Source organism: Lactuca serriola, chromosome 7 (assembly GCF_051521515.1).
Source record: "Lactuca serriola cultivar US96UC23 chromosome 7, Lser_US96UC23_V15, whole genome shotgun sequence".
In the NCBI taxonomy this organism is placed as follows: Eukaryota; Viridiplantae; Streptophyta; class Magnoliopsida; order Asterales; family Asteraceae; genus Lactuca; species Lactuca serriola.
This window is the reverse complement of record NC_136414.1, coordinates 176,694,944-176,710,096: the sequence shown is the minus strand read 5'-3', so window position 1 is coordinate 176,710,096 and position 15,153 is coordinate 176,694,944. Positions and strand designations below refer to the sequence as shown.

At 35.5% G+C, this 15,153-nt stretch overlaps 3 protein-coding genes across 3 annotated transcripts; 2 read left to right on the top strand and 1 right to left on the bottom strand.

Moving 5' to 3' along the window:
* Positions 1–814: 814 nt before the first annotated feature.
* Positions 815–2,206, bottom strand: LOC145064581 (uncharacterized). Its single transcript, XM_079012002.1, has 3 exons — positions 2,094–2,206; positions 1,014–1,509; positions 815–931 (listed from the first exon to the last, which is right to left on the bottom strand). The coding sequence occupies exons 1-3, from the start codon at positions 2,204–2,206 to the stop codon at positions 815–817; spliced, it is 726 nt and encodes a 241-aa protein (XP_078868128.1).
* Positions 2,207–3,363: 1,157 nt separating this feature from the next.
* On the top strand, positions 3,364–4,713 carry LOC145061566 (photosystem I chlorophyll a/b-binding protein 3-1, chloroplastic). The gene is made up of 3 exons (XM_079009089.1): positions 3,364–3,565; positions 3,719–3,780; positions 3,976–4,713. The coding sequence occupies exons 1-3, from the start codon at positions 3,419–3,421 to the stop codon at positions 4,589–4,591; spliced, it is 825 nt and encodes a 274-aa protein (XP_078865215.1). The 5' UTR covers positions 3,364–3,418; the 3' UTR covers positions 4,592–4,713.
* A 6,283-nt stretch (positions 4,714–10,996) lies between these two features.
* LOC145061565 (transmembrane 9 superfamily member 12-like) lies at positions 10,997–14,109 on the top strand. The gene is made up of 2 exons (XM_079009088.1): positions 10,997–11,161; positions 11,804–14,109. Exon 2 carries the CDS (start codon positions 11,872–11,874, stop codon positions 13,855–13,857), a length of 1,986 nt encoding a protein of 661 aa, XP_078865214.1. The 5' UTR covers positions 10,997–11,161; positions 11,804–11,871; the 3' UTR covers positions 13,858–14,109.
* The last annotated feature ends 1,044 nt before the right edge of the window (positions 14,110–15,153 follow it).

The following is a 15,153-nucleotide window of genomic DNA, read 5'->3' as shown; positions in this document are numbered from 1 at the left end:
AACAGACATCCCTTTCTTGTTAATTGTATGCCTTCCTTCATTCTCTGTATGACATTTCCTTATGTTAACTTTTGACCTCCCGAGCATTCTCCTACGCCTAGGTGGTAATATGGGATCACATTGAAGAACAAGTCACATGTTAGTTCCATTAATTGGTTTGACTGGATATCTATAGAAACTTCCAAACATGCTTGTTTTAAACCACAAAACTTCATACTCCTCCGCATTTCCATTCAGGTACAACATTGTTGCAGCAACATACATAAAAGGTATACCACTGAGTTGTCAGTCTCTACAACCATATGTTTTGTGTTTAAGGTGAACTGTATAAACTTCATGAGCTAATTTCACTTCATACTCTTGCTCACCACTTGGAACAACATCCCAATACCTGCTATGAAATCATGTAAAAAGGTAAGTTATTTCATATTAAGTCACTTGCAATTCAAAAATATACTATACCTTTGTTGTTTTATCATGCTCTCGATACTCTTTGTAATGGAAAGGCAGATTTCCAAGTCCCACTTTTGCCCTTTAAGCTTTTGATTGTCCATCCTCTCCATCACGTACAACCTGAATTCTTCCAGCATTGTTATTATGGGTTTCTTATGGGCTTTTAGGATTGCTGCATTGAAAGATTCAGATATATCGTTCTCCATGACATCATAACACCTCTCGGGTTCAAAGAATGACCTACACCATGTATTCGGGTCTCTTTATATCAGGTGTTTATAAGCATCTATGGACATTGCACGAATTTCCCTCATGTAAGAGTGAAAAGTATAGTCAGTTGTAGCCTTGGAAGTTCTGCAAATTAACTTCCTAAACTTGACACCCATGAATCCCTTCTTCTAAAGTTAGAGAATATATGTCGGGGATAATTCCTATGCTCAAATGATGGTTCCCTTTCTTTAACAACCACCATCAAACCCTACAATGTGAAAATATTAGAGTTTTAAATTACATAAAAAAAATATATATAAATTACTAAGTAAAAGTAAACTAAAACACACCTTGTGCTGGTTCGAAATAGTGGTAAGACCCATACCATCTCCCATCTCAATGTCCTGAAGTGGAAGATCTATGAACAACTCCCAAGTTTCCTTGTTTTCTACTGGCAAAACAGCCCATGCCAGAGGATACATTTGGTTGTTTGTGTCCCTACCAATACCTGTTAACAACTCACCTCTACAAATACCCTTCAAAAAATAGCCATCAACACGAATCACCCTTCTACATCCTTCAATCCAGCCATCCTTGACAGGCTTCAGGAAAACATACATCCTTTTGAAGTAGTGTGTAGCATCATACATATGATTTGGCTCAATTATGACTGTTGAACTAAGATTAGCTCTCAATAACTCAGCACCATAAGACCATAGTTTCTCATAATCGGTTACTAAACTGCCTGAAATCTCATCTAGTGCATAGTACTTGGCATTTCTACACTGCCCAAGACTTACCTTCAGACCAAAGTTTTTCCTAACTACTTCTGCTATTTTTCTATAGCTAAAACGAGGCATTTCCAAAATGTCAATTATTAACATTTTTCCAATCCACTTATAAGTGACAAGATACCCTAATTTTTGTTGTTTAGTACAATTATGTTAATCAATTAGTGACTTTATCTGAAATGAATTCTCTTTATTCATGGGAGTAGAACATAGTCTAAAAGGGAAAGATGGCTTCCCTTTTTCATTTTTACTGCATCGTACTAACAACTTAGTTGACTCATTTTTTCATACCACAATGAATAACCCTTAGACACAGCATAATTTGTTAACATTTGTTTCAGTTCGTCTCGATTAGAGAATCTTATACCTAATTCAGGCTTCATAGTGTCCCACTTTTTGTTAGGATCGTGAATAGGATGTTTTTTTTACCTTAGCAACAACTTCTTCTTCCATCCCTCTATCTAGAATAAGATTCGTCTGGGACAAAAAGGATCAATATATTCCGACCACTGGATGTCCACATCATCAGCTTCATGGTTTCTCTTCTTCAATTCAATCCAGTATGGGCTCGTGATAGTCATCAATGTAGATGTTGATTTGATTATTGTCATCATTAAACCCAACATCAAGGAACCTTACCTGAGCTCCTTCAACCCATCTAAGAGGAACGAATTTCTAAGACAGTAATACACATCCCGACATCTATTGGTGATCAATTTTCGGAGGTAGGTCTTGAACTCCTTGAAATTCATGTTACGTAAATCTAGCCCCGTAACAAATACTTTTTAAGGATGGAAGTAAACGACGGGGTTAGGAGAAAAAATACATTTGTGGTAGACATCAATGTTAAAGGAGTCACCATACATGCTTGTTGCACACTCATCGAACACTCCTTCACCTTCTGTAAAACCAATTTCACCTTCACCTTCTATAGAAACAATTTCACACTGGTGTAGAAAACGATTTCACCCTTGTGTAGAAAACGATTTCACCTCCTGTAAGAACCCTAGATCGCCTTTGTTCCTTTTTGATTTCACTTCGTTGGGTAATTTTAGTGAGTGTGTGGGTTCCAATTTCACCTTCGTTGGGTAATTCTAGCGAGTGTGTGACATTTTTAATTCCAAAACAATAAGCCATGTCATCTTTTAACTTGGTTGATTTTTATTAACCGGTAAACAAAGACATTTAATCCACAGATGTTGATTGCCTTTAACGACAATTGAAAAAAAATTGTAACTTAGTTTGACTTTTTTAGACAAAACGTCCATTTCATTGATGTTATTGAACGGGCAAAATATAATTGATGTTTTTTGAACGATTTGAAAAGTCCGTTGGTCTTTTAAGTCATTTTCCCAAGTTTTTTTTTAATATATATATATATATATATATATATATATATATATATATATATATATATATATATATATATATATATATATATATATATATATATATATATATATATATGCAATCCGTTGTGATTTTTTGATTTTGACCTAAAAGAAAACATATTGAGAAAAATCAAACATCTCAATCGGTTTATGACCTTTAGATTATCTTAAACAAGTTTGAACCATCTATTACTCTTTAATCGTAGATATAAATTAATTAAAATTTGTCGAACACGTACAAGGCTGGCAAATTTAAAAGGCAATATGCATAACTTATGTAACATAAGTATAATAAGATTCCCATATGACCACTTGACCAGACAATTGAAGGCCACGAAAGTAGTAAGTAATGTGTACAAACAAGAAGTTAGATAAAAATCTCTTATCCAAGTAAGACATGCCACATGTGCTAACCTCATTGGAACAAAAGATCCCAAACCTCATCTCCGAATTCAGGTTGCCTCAACACAAACCACAAACTCACCTACCCCACACCCTTCACCCTCCCCTTATGTTTCCCCTCTCCCTTCTCCTAATGCAGCCACACACGATCATCTAATCTTCTCAAGGAAAATGGCTACACAGGCTTTGGTCTCATCGTCTTCGCTCACCTCCTCCGTGGAGTCTGCTAGGCAAATCCTAGCAGCCAGGCCACTTCACACAACATCTTCAAGAAAGGTCTCCTTTGTTGTCAAAGCTGCTTCCACCCCTCCTGTTAAGGTACCCTTTTCTCCTATATATTACTGCATAAAATTAGATCGATTGTTGTCAAATGATGTTTTATGACATGGGTTTTTGGTGTTATGATGTGTTCTTCCTCATATTTGTGTGTGAGTTTGATCATGACTTGATGGGTTATCGTATGTCTACCAGCAAGGAGCTAACAGACAGTTGTGGTTTGCATCCAAGCAATCTCTCTCTTACCTTGATGGAAGGTAATTTCATCGTTCCAACAAAAGAAAGATACAGTTTTTCTTTTGAAGTCAAAGATAAGTGTTACAAACTTAAAAGATTGGCATGAATTGTAGTGGTTTTTTAGAATAAATAAATAGTATATAATATAACAACTAGAAAGCAAAGAAGTCTTGATCAAACAAGTTCTTTTTCACCTGAGACTTTGAATTTTACAGTCTCCCAGGCGACTTTGGGTTCGACCCACTTGGTCTCTCAGACCCAGAAGGAACCGGAGGATTCATCGAACCCAAGTGGCTAGCATACGGCGAGGTTATCAATGGACGTTTCGCCATGTTGGGTGCAGCTGGCGCCATTGCACCAGAGATCTTCGGCAAGCTTGGGCTCATCCCACCGGAAACCGCCCTCCCTTGGTTCAAGACCGGTGTCATTCCCCCAGCCGGAACATACAACTACTGGGCAGACCCTTTCACCCTATTTGTATTGGAAATGGCGTTGATGGGTTTCGCAGAGCATAGAAGACTCCAAGACTGGTATAACCCAGGGTCAATGGGGAAGCAATACTTCTTGGGGTTGGAGAAAGGTTTTTCAGGGTCGGGTGACCCGGCATACCCAGGTGGGCCGTTCTTTAACCCACTCGGGTTCGGGAAAGATGAGAAGTCAATGAAGGAACTGAAGCTAAAAGAAATCAAGAATGGAAGATTGGCTATGTTAGCAATCTTGGGTTACTTCATTCAGGGTTTGGTGACCGGGGTTGGACCTTTCGAGAACCTGCTGGACCATTTGGCTGATCCTGTCAACAACAATGTCTTGACTAGCCTCAAGTTCCACTAGACTCTCCATTTTCTTTCCTATATCATATGTAATATCATGTGCAGATCGATCTATTTCTTCGGAATACTATTATTAATTTGTAACAAAATTAATGATATATAACGGAAACCTTGTTGCTACTATATGCTTGTGTTGGACAATATAGGATCAATTGTATGCTCAAATCAGTAAGCCAAACTTGGTTTAATTTTGGGGCTGTGGAAAATAGGGGAAAGAGGGGCTGTATGCTGTAGCCGAAAACTGATTTTTACTCTTTATAGTTTTCTTTTTCTTCAAACTACTAAAGCTCATTACAACAAGAAATTAAAGACAAGAGATAATCAAGTACATCAACCGGACCAATTTATGTGTCTGTTTTGTTGAACATGGTTCACATGTGCAAAAATCTTGGTATGCTTGATGATCCTTCCATTTGACATGTTCTACTGCAGTTTGCCCACGTTCAACACACTCACGTATGAAGTGAAACAGATATCAATGTGTTTTCTTGGACTCAATGAGTTTTTTTTAGATTGCAAATGTGATCGTGTTCCTTTCGAGGTAAAAAAGCATCATACTTAAACTTTTGCTACCAACAATGTCGATTATTATCAGTAAACAGACCAAGTATTTGGTTTCTCAACCTTTTTAAGTAATGTTTCTTTTTTACATACGGTAAGATACAATTTTCATCGTGGAAATGCCAAGTTGTCTACTGTACCATAAAACAACTTGTAGTTCTAATAAAAAAAGATATACAAGTTCGGTAAAGTATTTATGGGTGGACATATTTGTTATATAGTTGTCTAAATTTGACAGATTTGATTGTTGGGGTGTATGGTTTTTACGAAGATATTTACAATTTTACATTGAGGTGCATTATGGTTGATATAGAGTTAAATTCTACATGTGGTGTAAAAACCAAAGTAGCTCCCCTTAACGATATCACAGATATTGTCTAGATGAAAGAATAATGATTAAGTGATAACTTAATAATCAACCTCACAAGAACGACTATGACATCTCTTAAAACCTTAAGAAAAACCAATTAGAATATCTAATTTCGTCATGGGTTAATCATCATTTAAATAGGATACCATAAGGGTTATATGCTTAGGCCATATTTCCTCGGACCATGGTAGGCTTTCCCTACGTAAGGTGGGAATTGTGTCAGTCCTAGAAAGGCCCAATTTGGTCCTTTTCAAGTTTGCAACATTTGTAGTCTTTAAATATTAGTAGTTTCTTAGAAGAATTTTAATGTGTCATATTTGTCATAGTATTAATCCACTAAAATCCTTTACTAGTTCTAGTTTCGATCCAAATTCAAATGGCAATAGTTATAATGAGTGCAAGTTTTTTCTAATGCATATACTCTAACAATGTTCCCAGTTCCATTTGTTCCACACATTTAAGTCCAATAATTCAAGAAAAAAATGATAGTGTCTTGCGTTGCAATGCATCATTTTGCTACCCAAACCACATGAGTGGTGGAGTCAGGGTTAAAGTAAAAAGGTATCCCGACAAGTAAAGGGGTATCCCAAACAAAAAAATTCACAGAATATACAATAGGAAAATTCCGAAAAAAAATACACTACTGAAATTTATTTGAGGGGCATCCCGAATTACCCCTAAATATATACTATATCGGCCTATGACCACATGAATGCAAGTCACATGTGAAATTCAGCAACAAACATACTTAATGGTGGCATTTAGTCGGGCCACTAAGTTTCCCTTGATATGTGTAATGTCGGATGTTGAGCATAAGCCTACACTCATTCGGGGGTTTTCAACGAGTGGCTCATCATTTTTTCAAATAAAAAAAATGAAAATTAAATGATTAATGGTGAATTAGGCCACCACCACAACCCAGTTCACCATGTTTTTATTAATTTGTAATTTGGACATCAAATATTATCCGAATAAAAATAATAAAACTTACTAAATTTTATAAAAAAAAATGTTTTTTGTAAATAGAGTATAATATTGATATATTTCCTATTTCATTTTAATTTTTTATTTATAATAAATAGTTGGTTTGAGTTGGATTGTTAATATGATGAAGATTTTGTTGGATTGGGTTGAATAGATAGAAAGAAGAAAAAATAAAATTTTAATAGAAAATTTAGGTTGGACTGTATTGCTATGGGGATAGTATAAGTGATTATGTTTCTCAATCTAAGTTGAATATTTAAGACAAGTTTCACTTTCATTGAGCACATCCATGCATTTTCTTTGGTTTCAATCAACAAGTGGCCCTAAAGTAGGGATGGCAAATCAGGCAACCGTGTCGTGTTTTTGTCTGACACGACAAAATTTTATGTAATACGAACACGACACTACAGGATGTCGTAATTTTTTTTATTAGCATTAAACGAACCGATTAGAAAACAACAAAACATAAAGTAAAAATTAATTTATTTAATTAATATTTGATCATACACGACAAACACGAAAAAGACAAAATATATGATAAACAAATACTAAATCGTGTCAATTTCGTGTTAAAATTTTAACACGAAATGATGTCATGTTTTTTACACTTGACACGAATACAACACGAACATGAATTCGAATTTCCGTTTCGTCCCACTTTCATATTTTGTCGTGTCGTGTCATCAATTGTCACCTCTACCCTAAAGATCTGCTTGAGGAATAAATTGCATCTTGAGTTCTTGAATCTTGACAACTTACACCTTGAGGGATGATTATGTATAAACATGCATATTCAGAATCATCTAACATTAACACATTTATTATGAGAACATAAAACTTAGAAGTAAAATGTAATCATGTACATATCAGAATGTTTGGACCGTTCTTTGTGTGTTGATATGCAACTATTTTTGTATCCAATATATCCAATTTTAGGTGTCAATTAATCATGTTTATGTAAAAACCATGACTATAATCCTTGGTTTTTCATGCATGGCAATAACCAAACGATTCAAAATTTATCATCAAAATCTCATAAAATAATTTGATAAAATTGTTAATTATACCTATCCTTATATTTATCGGTCTATTTCACAAAACTACAGTCCATGTGTTTTTATGTTCCATAAAACTACATAAATGGCCATTATGATTTACAAAATAGATGAAAAAGTCCTTCTCGAACAGACAAATTACCGAAACAGTCTTTGTATTTAATAAATTTTCAGGAATGGTCCATTCCGAAGACAAAATTGCAAAAATGGTCCCTATGGTATGCATTTTTCCGAGATTTAGTTCAAACCTTGATTTTTTTGGCTTCATGGTCATTTTGAGCTAGTTTCATTGTATATTTGGTCTCTTGGTAAATTGAAATGACTTTAATGCCCTTCTGATATAGTTTTTATGTTTTTTATATTTAACTTTGTAAAAGAAATTAATTAATTAATTTGGGCCTCTCTCTCTCTCTCTCTCTCTCTCTCTCTCTCTCTCTCTCTCTCTCTCTCTCTCTCTCTCTCTCTCTCTCTCTCTCTCTCTCTCTCTCTCTCTCTCTCTCTCTCTCTCTCTCTCTCTTCGTTTTAATACCCAAAATATATATCATCTTCTTCAAAACCCACCTTCTGCTCCTCACCATTGTTCCTTCTTCCAAATACGTTTCTCCTTCTAGCCACGACAAATCAGCCACCAACACCACAATCACCCACCATCATTATTCTTATAGTCGATACCATCCGAAAAACCCCTATTCTAATCATCTTCTTGACAAAATCGGAACCCTGTCACCATCGGATAACCTTTGGTGCATTCATCAATGGCGTTGTTGCCTTATGGTGTTTCCTACACGAGCAAACTAAATAAGCTGCATATCTCCATTTTTCCTTCTTGATAAAATCGACATCCAATAAACGATATATGAAGCAGAAAACTGAATCAAGCCCTAAATCTCTTCAATAAACCCCAAAACTGAATGTTGGTAGTGGTTTCCATAGCAGAAGGCGAAGATGGTGGTTTGTGGGGTTGGTTTACCAGAGGAGGTAGTGAATTGTAGGGAAAAGGGAGAGATGAAGGGGATGAAATGAGGTAGTGGCATGCACGGCGATTTCAAGATTCTTTTGAGGATTGATTTCTAATTTTGTCAATTGATTGTTTTTCCATTGATTGTGTGTACTTATCATCTCCCATGTCCATAAAATGTTTTATCTTCTCCCTACTTGTTATCATCCATGAGAGCATTCCCATTGATTGGTAAATGTGTTGGTGTGGGTTAATATATTGTTGGTGTGGGTTTATACATGATTATATCTTCTACTTTGGTAAATTATGAGATGTGTTGGTGTGGATTCATATATAAATTGTTTTTTTCTTAAATCATTGAATCATGGTATGTGTGTGTTGAAAAAGGTTCAGTAGTGACTTTATCTCTCCATCACAATTACTCAAGGTCCTGGTAGTTTTTAAGTGAATCGAGTAAAGATTTTTTTTATCCAATTGATGGTCTGGTGGTATCAATTTATATGTTCGTCATCAATATGTTTTGTGTTGATTGTTGAAGCATGTTCATCAATTAGTGTGTATGTAGGAGAGAGAGTGTGTGTGCGCGCGCACCCCAATATATTTGATAATAATAAACTATTAAAGAAAAATAAAGAAAAATAAAAAATAAATACCTCAAGGGTATTAAAGTTATTTTCGTTTACTGAGGGACCAAATCCGCAACGAAATTAGCTTAATATGACCACGAAGCCAAAAAGTCGAAGTGTAAACCTCATAAAAAATGCATACCATAGGGACCATTTTGCAGTTTTGTCATAAAAGAAAGACGGGTAAATTACACCAATCGTCCCTCGTGCACATGCCAAAAAACGTGTTTAGTCCATATTTTCAAAAACTAAATTGGATCGTCCCTCGTTTGTTTTAACCTTGCATACTTCATCTCTTCAGACATACAAAAGACTATTTTACCATTTACAATTTGTTTTTTTAATTTTTTAATTTGTTTTATCATTTTTCAGTTAATAAAAAAAAGAAAAATACATATACACCTAACCACGCCTCCCCCTTTTCTGTCCCTACATTTCTTTCGTCTCCCTAACTATACGAAAAGAACAAACCACCACCATTGTATTCTCAGTTTCAATATTTGCCATTTTCATCTCCGGTGCCAAAAACATCTTTGGTGACTCTGGACAGAAAAGAAAGAACTCCATTTTTTTCTCTAATAACTTCACCATTCTCTTTCTCTTGTAGCCTTTCTCTTTAAGAACTCCATTTCATGGACTGAAAAGAAAGAACAAGTCGGCGAACCCTGTCGGAAAATGGTCGGAAAAGAAGAAGAGACGGGTAAACACAAACCCTAAATCGCCGTCTTCATCTGAAGTGTCATAACACAATCCCTAGATTGATGTCGTATCCCTTCGTCTTTTTAGATGTGCGTATGGAGGGAGCGATAGGAGGTCTGGAAGAGTCACACAGGTGGTGATGACGGCTTTGCGAGGTTACCTTTATCCGACGAAGCGACAAATTCAGATGTCGCTGGAAGTGGCTTCAACATCAATGGATAGGGGGTGATTGTGGGTGAGGGAGCTGGCTGGAGACGGTGATAGGTGGTGATGGTGGCTCTGCAAGGTCACCTTCTCCAGAGGTGGAGATGATAATAGTGGTCGACGATTGTGGGTGGGTATTATCGTTGGAAGTGGCTTCACCAAGTTTGTGAGTTTGTTTCCGATTAGCAACAATTGAAGGGTGCGGAAAATGTAGGGCCTCTATTTTTTAAAAAAATTGATAATAAAAATAATGAAAACATTAAATTAATTGAAAATTAAAAACATAAGGGTATTATTGTCATTTCACTTTTGGAACAGACTAAGTTCGCAATAAAATCGTCTTTAAGGGATGAAACATGCAAAGTTAAACAAAATGAGAGACCGTTAAAATTAATTTTTGAAAATAGGAACTAAACATATTTTCTGGCATGCACATGAAGGAACGACGATTGGTGTAATTTACCTAAGGAATGACAAAGGAAGGACGATCGGTGTAATTTACCTAAGAAAGACATATGGACCATTTTTATAGTTTTGTGATAAAAGAAAGACATGTCTAATAACGAATTTACAGCCATGGTCCATATGTTCCTAGGAAACTACATAATTGATCCTACATACAAAAATAATATCCATAATACATGGATGACCAACTGAATTACAAAAATATATCGATAATAACGAATTTACAGCAATGTTTCATTCCTAAAAACGATATAAAAAAAAGAATAAACACTATCCAACTCTAATAACGAATTTACAGGAATGGTCATATAGTTCCACAGAAACTACATAAATGATCTTATATACAAAAATAATATCGATAATATATCGATGACCAACCGAGTTAACAATTAAGTATTAACAAATGAAAATAAAAAACTAATTTATAATGTCTCAAAAGAATATTAAAGGGCTTAGGTAACTCATACACGACGTTACAAACAAAACAAAAAAGTAGATCTCGTCTAGAAAACACAGTGACACCTACCATCCTCCAAGTTCATTCGGTCATTCCCTCTGTTTACAATCATCGTCTTCGTCATTAAACCCTAAGGAGGAGTTCAACCTCACCTGCGGTGTAAATGCTCTGAGCTTTCCTGATCTACAAATGGTGCATTTTTATCACTCCATCTCCTATTCCGTTTTTTCACAGTACATGTTTATGCAATTATTCGCCCGGAAGTAGAATGAACTAGGTTTTTTTACACCTTTGTGTTATTGTCCACAATTTCGATACCATTGGAGTTATTGCCCTATCTATTACTACTCCAGATTCGTTTAATTTTTCTTTTCAAGTTCGGAATCAGTTAGATCTGTCAATATGAATTTGAATATGAATGCCTCTATGCTCATTTTCTAACTAGTCGATTCAGCTTCTAAATGTGAATTTATTATCAATCGTACACAATGTGCAGACGAAGCTGTAAGCATTTGTGATTTGTATTCGTTCCAAAATGTAAGAACACATTTATCATCGTCAATCGAACAGAGGCATGTATGATGTATCAACTAATTGAACTGATTTGGTATTTAGAATTAATACGCCTGATGTTTAGTCTTTTCTGCTTGCGAATGATGCTGTAGGTGTTTATTTGCTGGATAATTGATTACATTTCAATTCTATTTTTGTTCTATATGTGAAGACTGAACATTTCCATAGTTGCTATTTGCTAAAAGCTTGTAGATATGATTATAACACGAAGATATCTGTCATCTACTCATCTGACTATCCATTTCTGTATATCTTTTATAGGTTTTGTGATAGATCTGACTGCATTTGTGGCTTTGATTAAGACATCATTCTGGTGTTCCTTAAGACCAATGGCTATGTCATTGATCTCAAGAGGAACTTACAGTTATTGGCTTCTTTTCACTTACACAATTTTCACCTCACATCTTTGCAATGGATTCTATCTACCTGGAAGCTACATGCACACCTATTCAACACGCGATGAAATATTTGCCAAAGTCAACTCTCTAACATCAATAGAGACAGAATTACCCTTCAGTTACTATAGTCTCCCATACTGCACACCTCCAGGAGGGATTAAAAAAAGTGCAGAAAATCTAGGAGAACTTTTAATGGGAGACCAAATCGATAACTCCCCTTATCGTTTTCGTATGAACATCAATGAATCAATCTTTTTATGCACAACACACCCGTTGACCGAACACGAAGTCAAACTTCTAAAACAAAGGACCCGTGATTTATATCAAGTCAACATGATTCTTGATAACCTACCCGCAATGAGATTCGCAAACCAAAATGGTAACAAAGTTCAATGGACTGGTTTCCCAATCGGATACACACCTCCAAATAGTGACAATGATTACATCATCAATCACCTTAAGTTCAAAGTCTATGTACATGAATACGAAGGCACAAGCGCACAAATCTTTGGCACAGGGGAGGAGGGCATGGGCGTAATTTCATCCACAAATGACGAAAAGAAAGCTTCCGGATACGAAATTGTCGGGTTCGAGGTTTTTCCGTGTAGTGTTAAGTACGATGAAAAAATGTCAAAACTTCATCAATACGATGACGTGGCGTCCATGGATTGTCCAATGGAGATTGAAAAGCTACAAGTTATAAGAGAACAAGAGAGAGTTTCTTTTACTTATGAGGTTGAGTTCATAAAAAGTGACATCAAATGGCCTTCTCGATGGGACGCGTATTTAAAAATGGAAGGATCGCGTGTTCATTGGTTCTCGATTCTTAATTCGTTAATGGTGATTGTTTTTTTGGCGGGAATTGTTTTTGTTATATTTTTAAGAACCGTGAGACGTGATCTTACGCGATACGAAGATTTAGATAAAGAATCACAAGCGCAGATGAACGAAGAGTTATCTGGATGGAAACTTGTGGTAGGCGACGTGTTTCGCGAACCAACCAATTCCAAACTTCTCTGTGTCATGATCGGAACCGGAATCCAAATCACCGGAATGGCATTCGTCACGATCGTATTCGCCGCGTTAGGATTCATGTCTCCGGCTTCACGTGGCATGCTTTTGACCGGAATGATAGTTCTCTACCTCTTCTTAGGAACCGGAGCCGGCTATTCCGGAGTTTACCTATGGCGCGTTATAAAATCGACATCGGATGGATGGCGAGGGGTATCTTGGTCAATTTCGTGTTTTTTCCCCGGAATCGTTTTTATCATTCTAACCATTTTGAATTTCATTCTTTGGGGGAGTAATAGTACGGGTGCGATTCCGATCTCGTTATACTTCATTCTTTTTTCGTTATGGTTTTGCATATCGGTTCCGTTGACTTTATTGGGCGGGTATTTAGCGACCCGACCCGACCCGTTAACATACCCGGTTCGGACAAACCAAATAGCTCGGGAAATTCCCGAGAGAAAATACCCTTCTTGGCTACTTGTTTTGGGGGCGGGGACTTTACCTTTTGGCACTCTTTTTATTGAGCTTTTTTTTATTCTTTCGAGTATTTGGCTTGGGAGATTTTACTATGTTTTCGGGTTTTTGCTTGTGGTGCTTTTGTTGTTGGTTGTTGTGTGTGCTGAGGTGGCGGTTGTTTTGACTTACATGCATTTGTGTGTGGAGGATTGGGGGTGGTGGTGGAAGGCCTTTTTTGCTTCGGGTTCGGTTTCGGTTTATGTTTTTTTGTATTCGATAAATTATTTGGTTTTTGAGCTTCAAAGTTTGAGTGGGCCCGTGTCTGCGATACTTTATCTTGGGTATTCTTTGATTATTGCGGTTGCGATTTTGTTGTCTACCGGGACAGTTGGGTTTGTGACATCGTTTTATTTTGTTCATTATCTTTTTTCATCAGTTAAAATTGATTAGACCGATTTGTTCATTTATCTTACAAAACACACATCGAAGATTCTTAGTGTTATATTCTATTCTTGTTTGTTTTTGTTCCATTGTATTTTTCATGATTTAAATGAAATGTAGTTTGAATGGCTGGCAATGGCATGGTGTTCTTCTCAGATGCTTTTTGTTTTGTTTTGTTGATTAAAGCTGTTGTCTGTGGTTATTGGGTTTATTTGTTTACCTTTATTTCGTAAAAGCATTGTGCTAGGTATTAATTTTGAATCATGGTATTGGGTAAATGACAACCTATGTATATGTATGTATAAATTTATGTTTTTTTTTGAATCATCATGAAAAAGTAGATGATTTTGAAAAGACAAGCATTAAAAAGATTTGAATACATTAAGAGACAAAGTTATATCATTGGTCATTGTGTATAGTTGTCAACTTATGACTCAAAATCTTAAATTTTAACTCGTGATTCGACTCGGCTTGGCTTTTAAGAGACTAAAAATTATATACAAAAAGTTATATATGAAATCATGTATAAACAAAATATAAGCCAACTATTTAAGCATATTTACTAATATGTTACAAATTTGCCAATTAGGAATCATACACCTCAGATTGCCGATTGCTAACTATTTAAGCATATTTACTAATATGTTATAAATTTGCCAATTAGGAATCATACACCTTAAATTGTTGATTGCTTTATCGAGCTCAAACCCAATTTGAAATTGATGCTCGAGTCAAGTTTCGAGCTCAGAGTTTTTTAGTCGCGTTGGATTTCAAGCTTCACCACGTTTGATTCGACTCAACTTGATTACCCTTAGTCACCTCTTCACCTGATACCTCGTCACCTATTGAGTACAATTAAATGGTTGGTAATTTAAGCCGCACATCAATAATACATTGTTGCAATTTTATAACATTAATCTTTTAAAAAGTTAATTGACAGAAAGCAATTTGATATTATCAAAATGCCCATCACATTACACGCACAAGGGATTTGATTTTCTTACATTTTATACATGTTAATGTACACGATTAACTTTGTTTTGTACCAAAAGTAAGTAGGTGGAATTAGTTGGGGACTTGATTTCCTCTTTTGATAGATTATTTGAACATACAGTTTAATATTTTTTTATTTGATATTTGTCCGTAACATTTATTTTTGATGTTTTGTTCGAATAATTATTATTTTTTTTTTTTATGTTTTATTTGAATACATTTTTTAATGTTTTTCTAATGTTTTGTTTGTTTATATTTGTTAGAGATTTTATCGTCACTTAATCGTGGTTCGTGATCTAATTTAAATATTTA

Bases quoted from the DNA above. Each gene is read 5' to 3' on its own strand.
- LOC145061565 (XM_079009088.1), top strand. From the start codon at position 11,872: ATGGCTATGTCATTGATCTCAAGAGGAACTTACAGTTATTGGCTTCTT.
- LOC145061566 (XM_079009089.1), top strand. From the start codon at position 3,419: ATGGCTACACAGGCTTTGGTCTCATCGTCTTCGCTCACCTCCTCCGTG. The intron at 3,566-3,718 runs GTACCCTTTTCT...TATGTCTACCAG, and splicing joins CTTCCACCCCTCCTGTTAAG to CAAGGAGCTAACAGACAGTT. The intron at 3,781-3,975 runs GTAATTTCATCG...TGAATTTTACAG, and splicing joins CTCTCTTACCTTGATGGAAG to TCTCCCAGGCGACTTTGGGT.
- LOC145064581 (XM_079012002.1), bottom strand. From the start codon at position 2,206: ATGAATTTCAAGGAGTTCAAGACCTACCTCCGAAAATTGATCACCAAT. The intron at 1,510-2,093 runs GTAAGGTTCCTT...GCCTCGTTTTAG, and splicing joins GATGGGTTGAAGGAGCTCAG to CTATAGAAAAATAGCAGAAG. The intron at 932-1,013 runs GTGTGTTTTAGT...TTCACATTGTAG, and splicing joins CTATTTCGAACCAGCACAAG to GGTTTGATGGTGGTTGTTAA.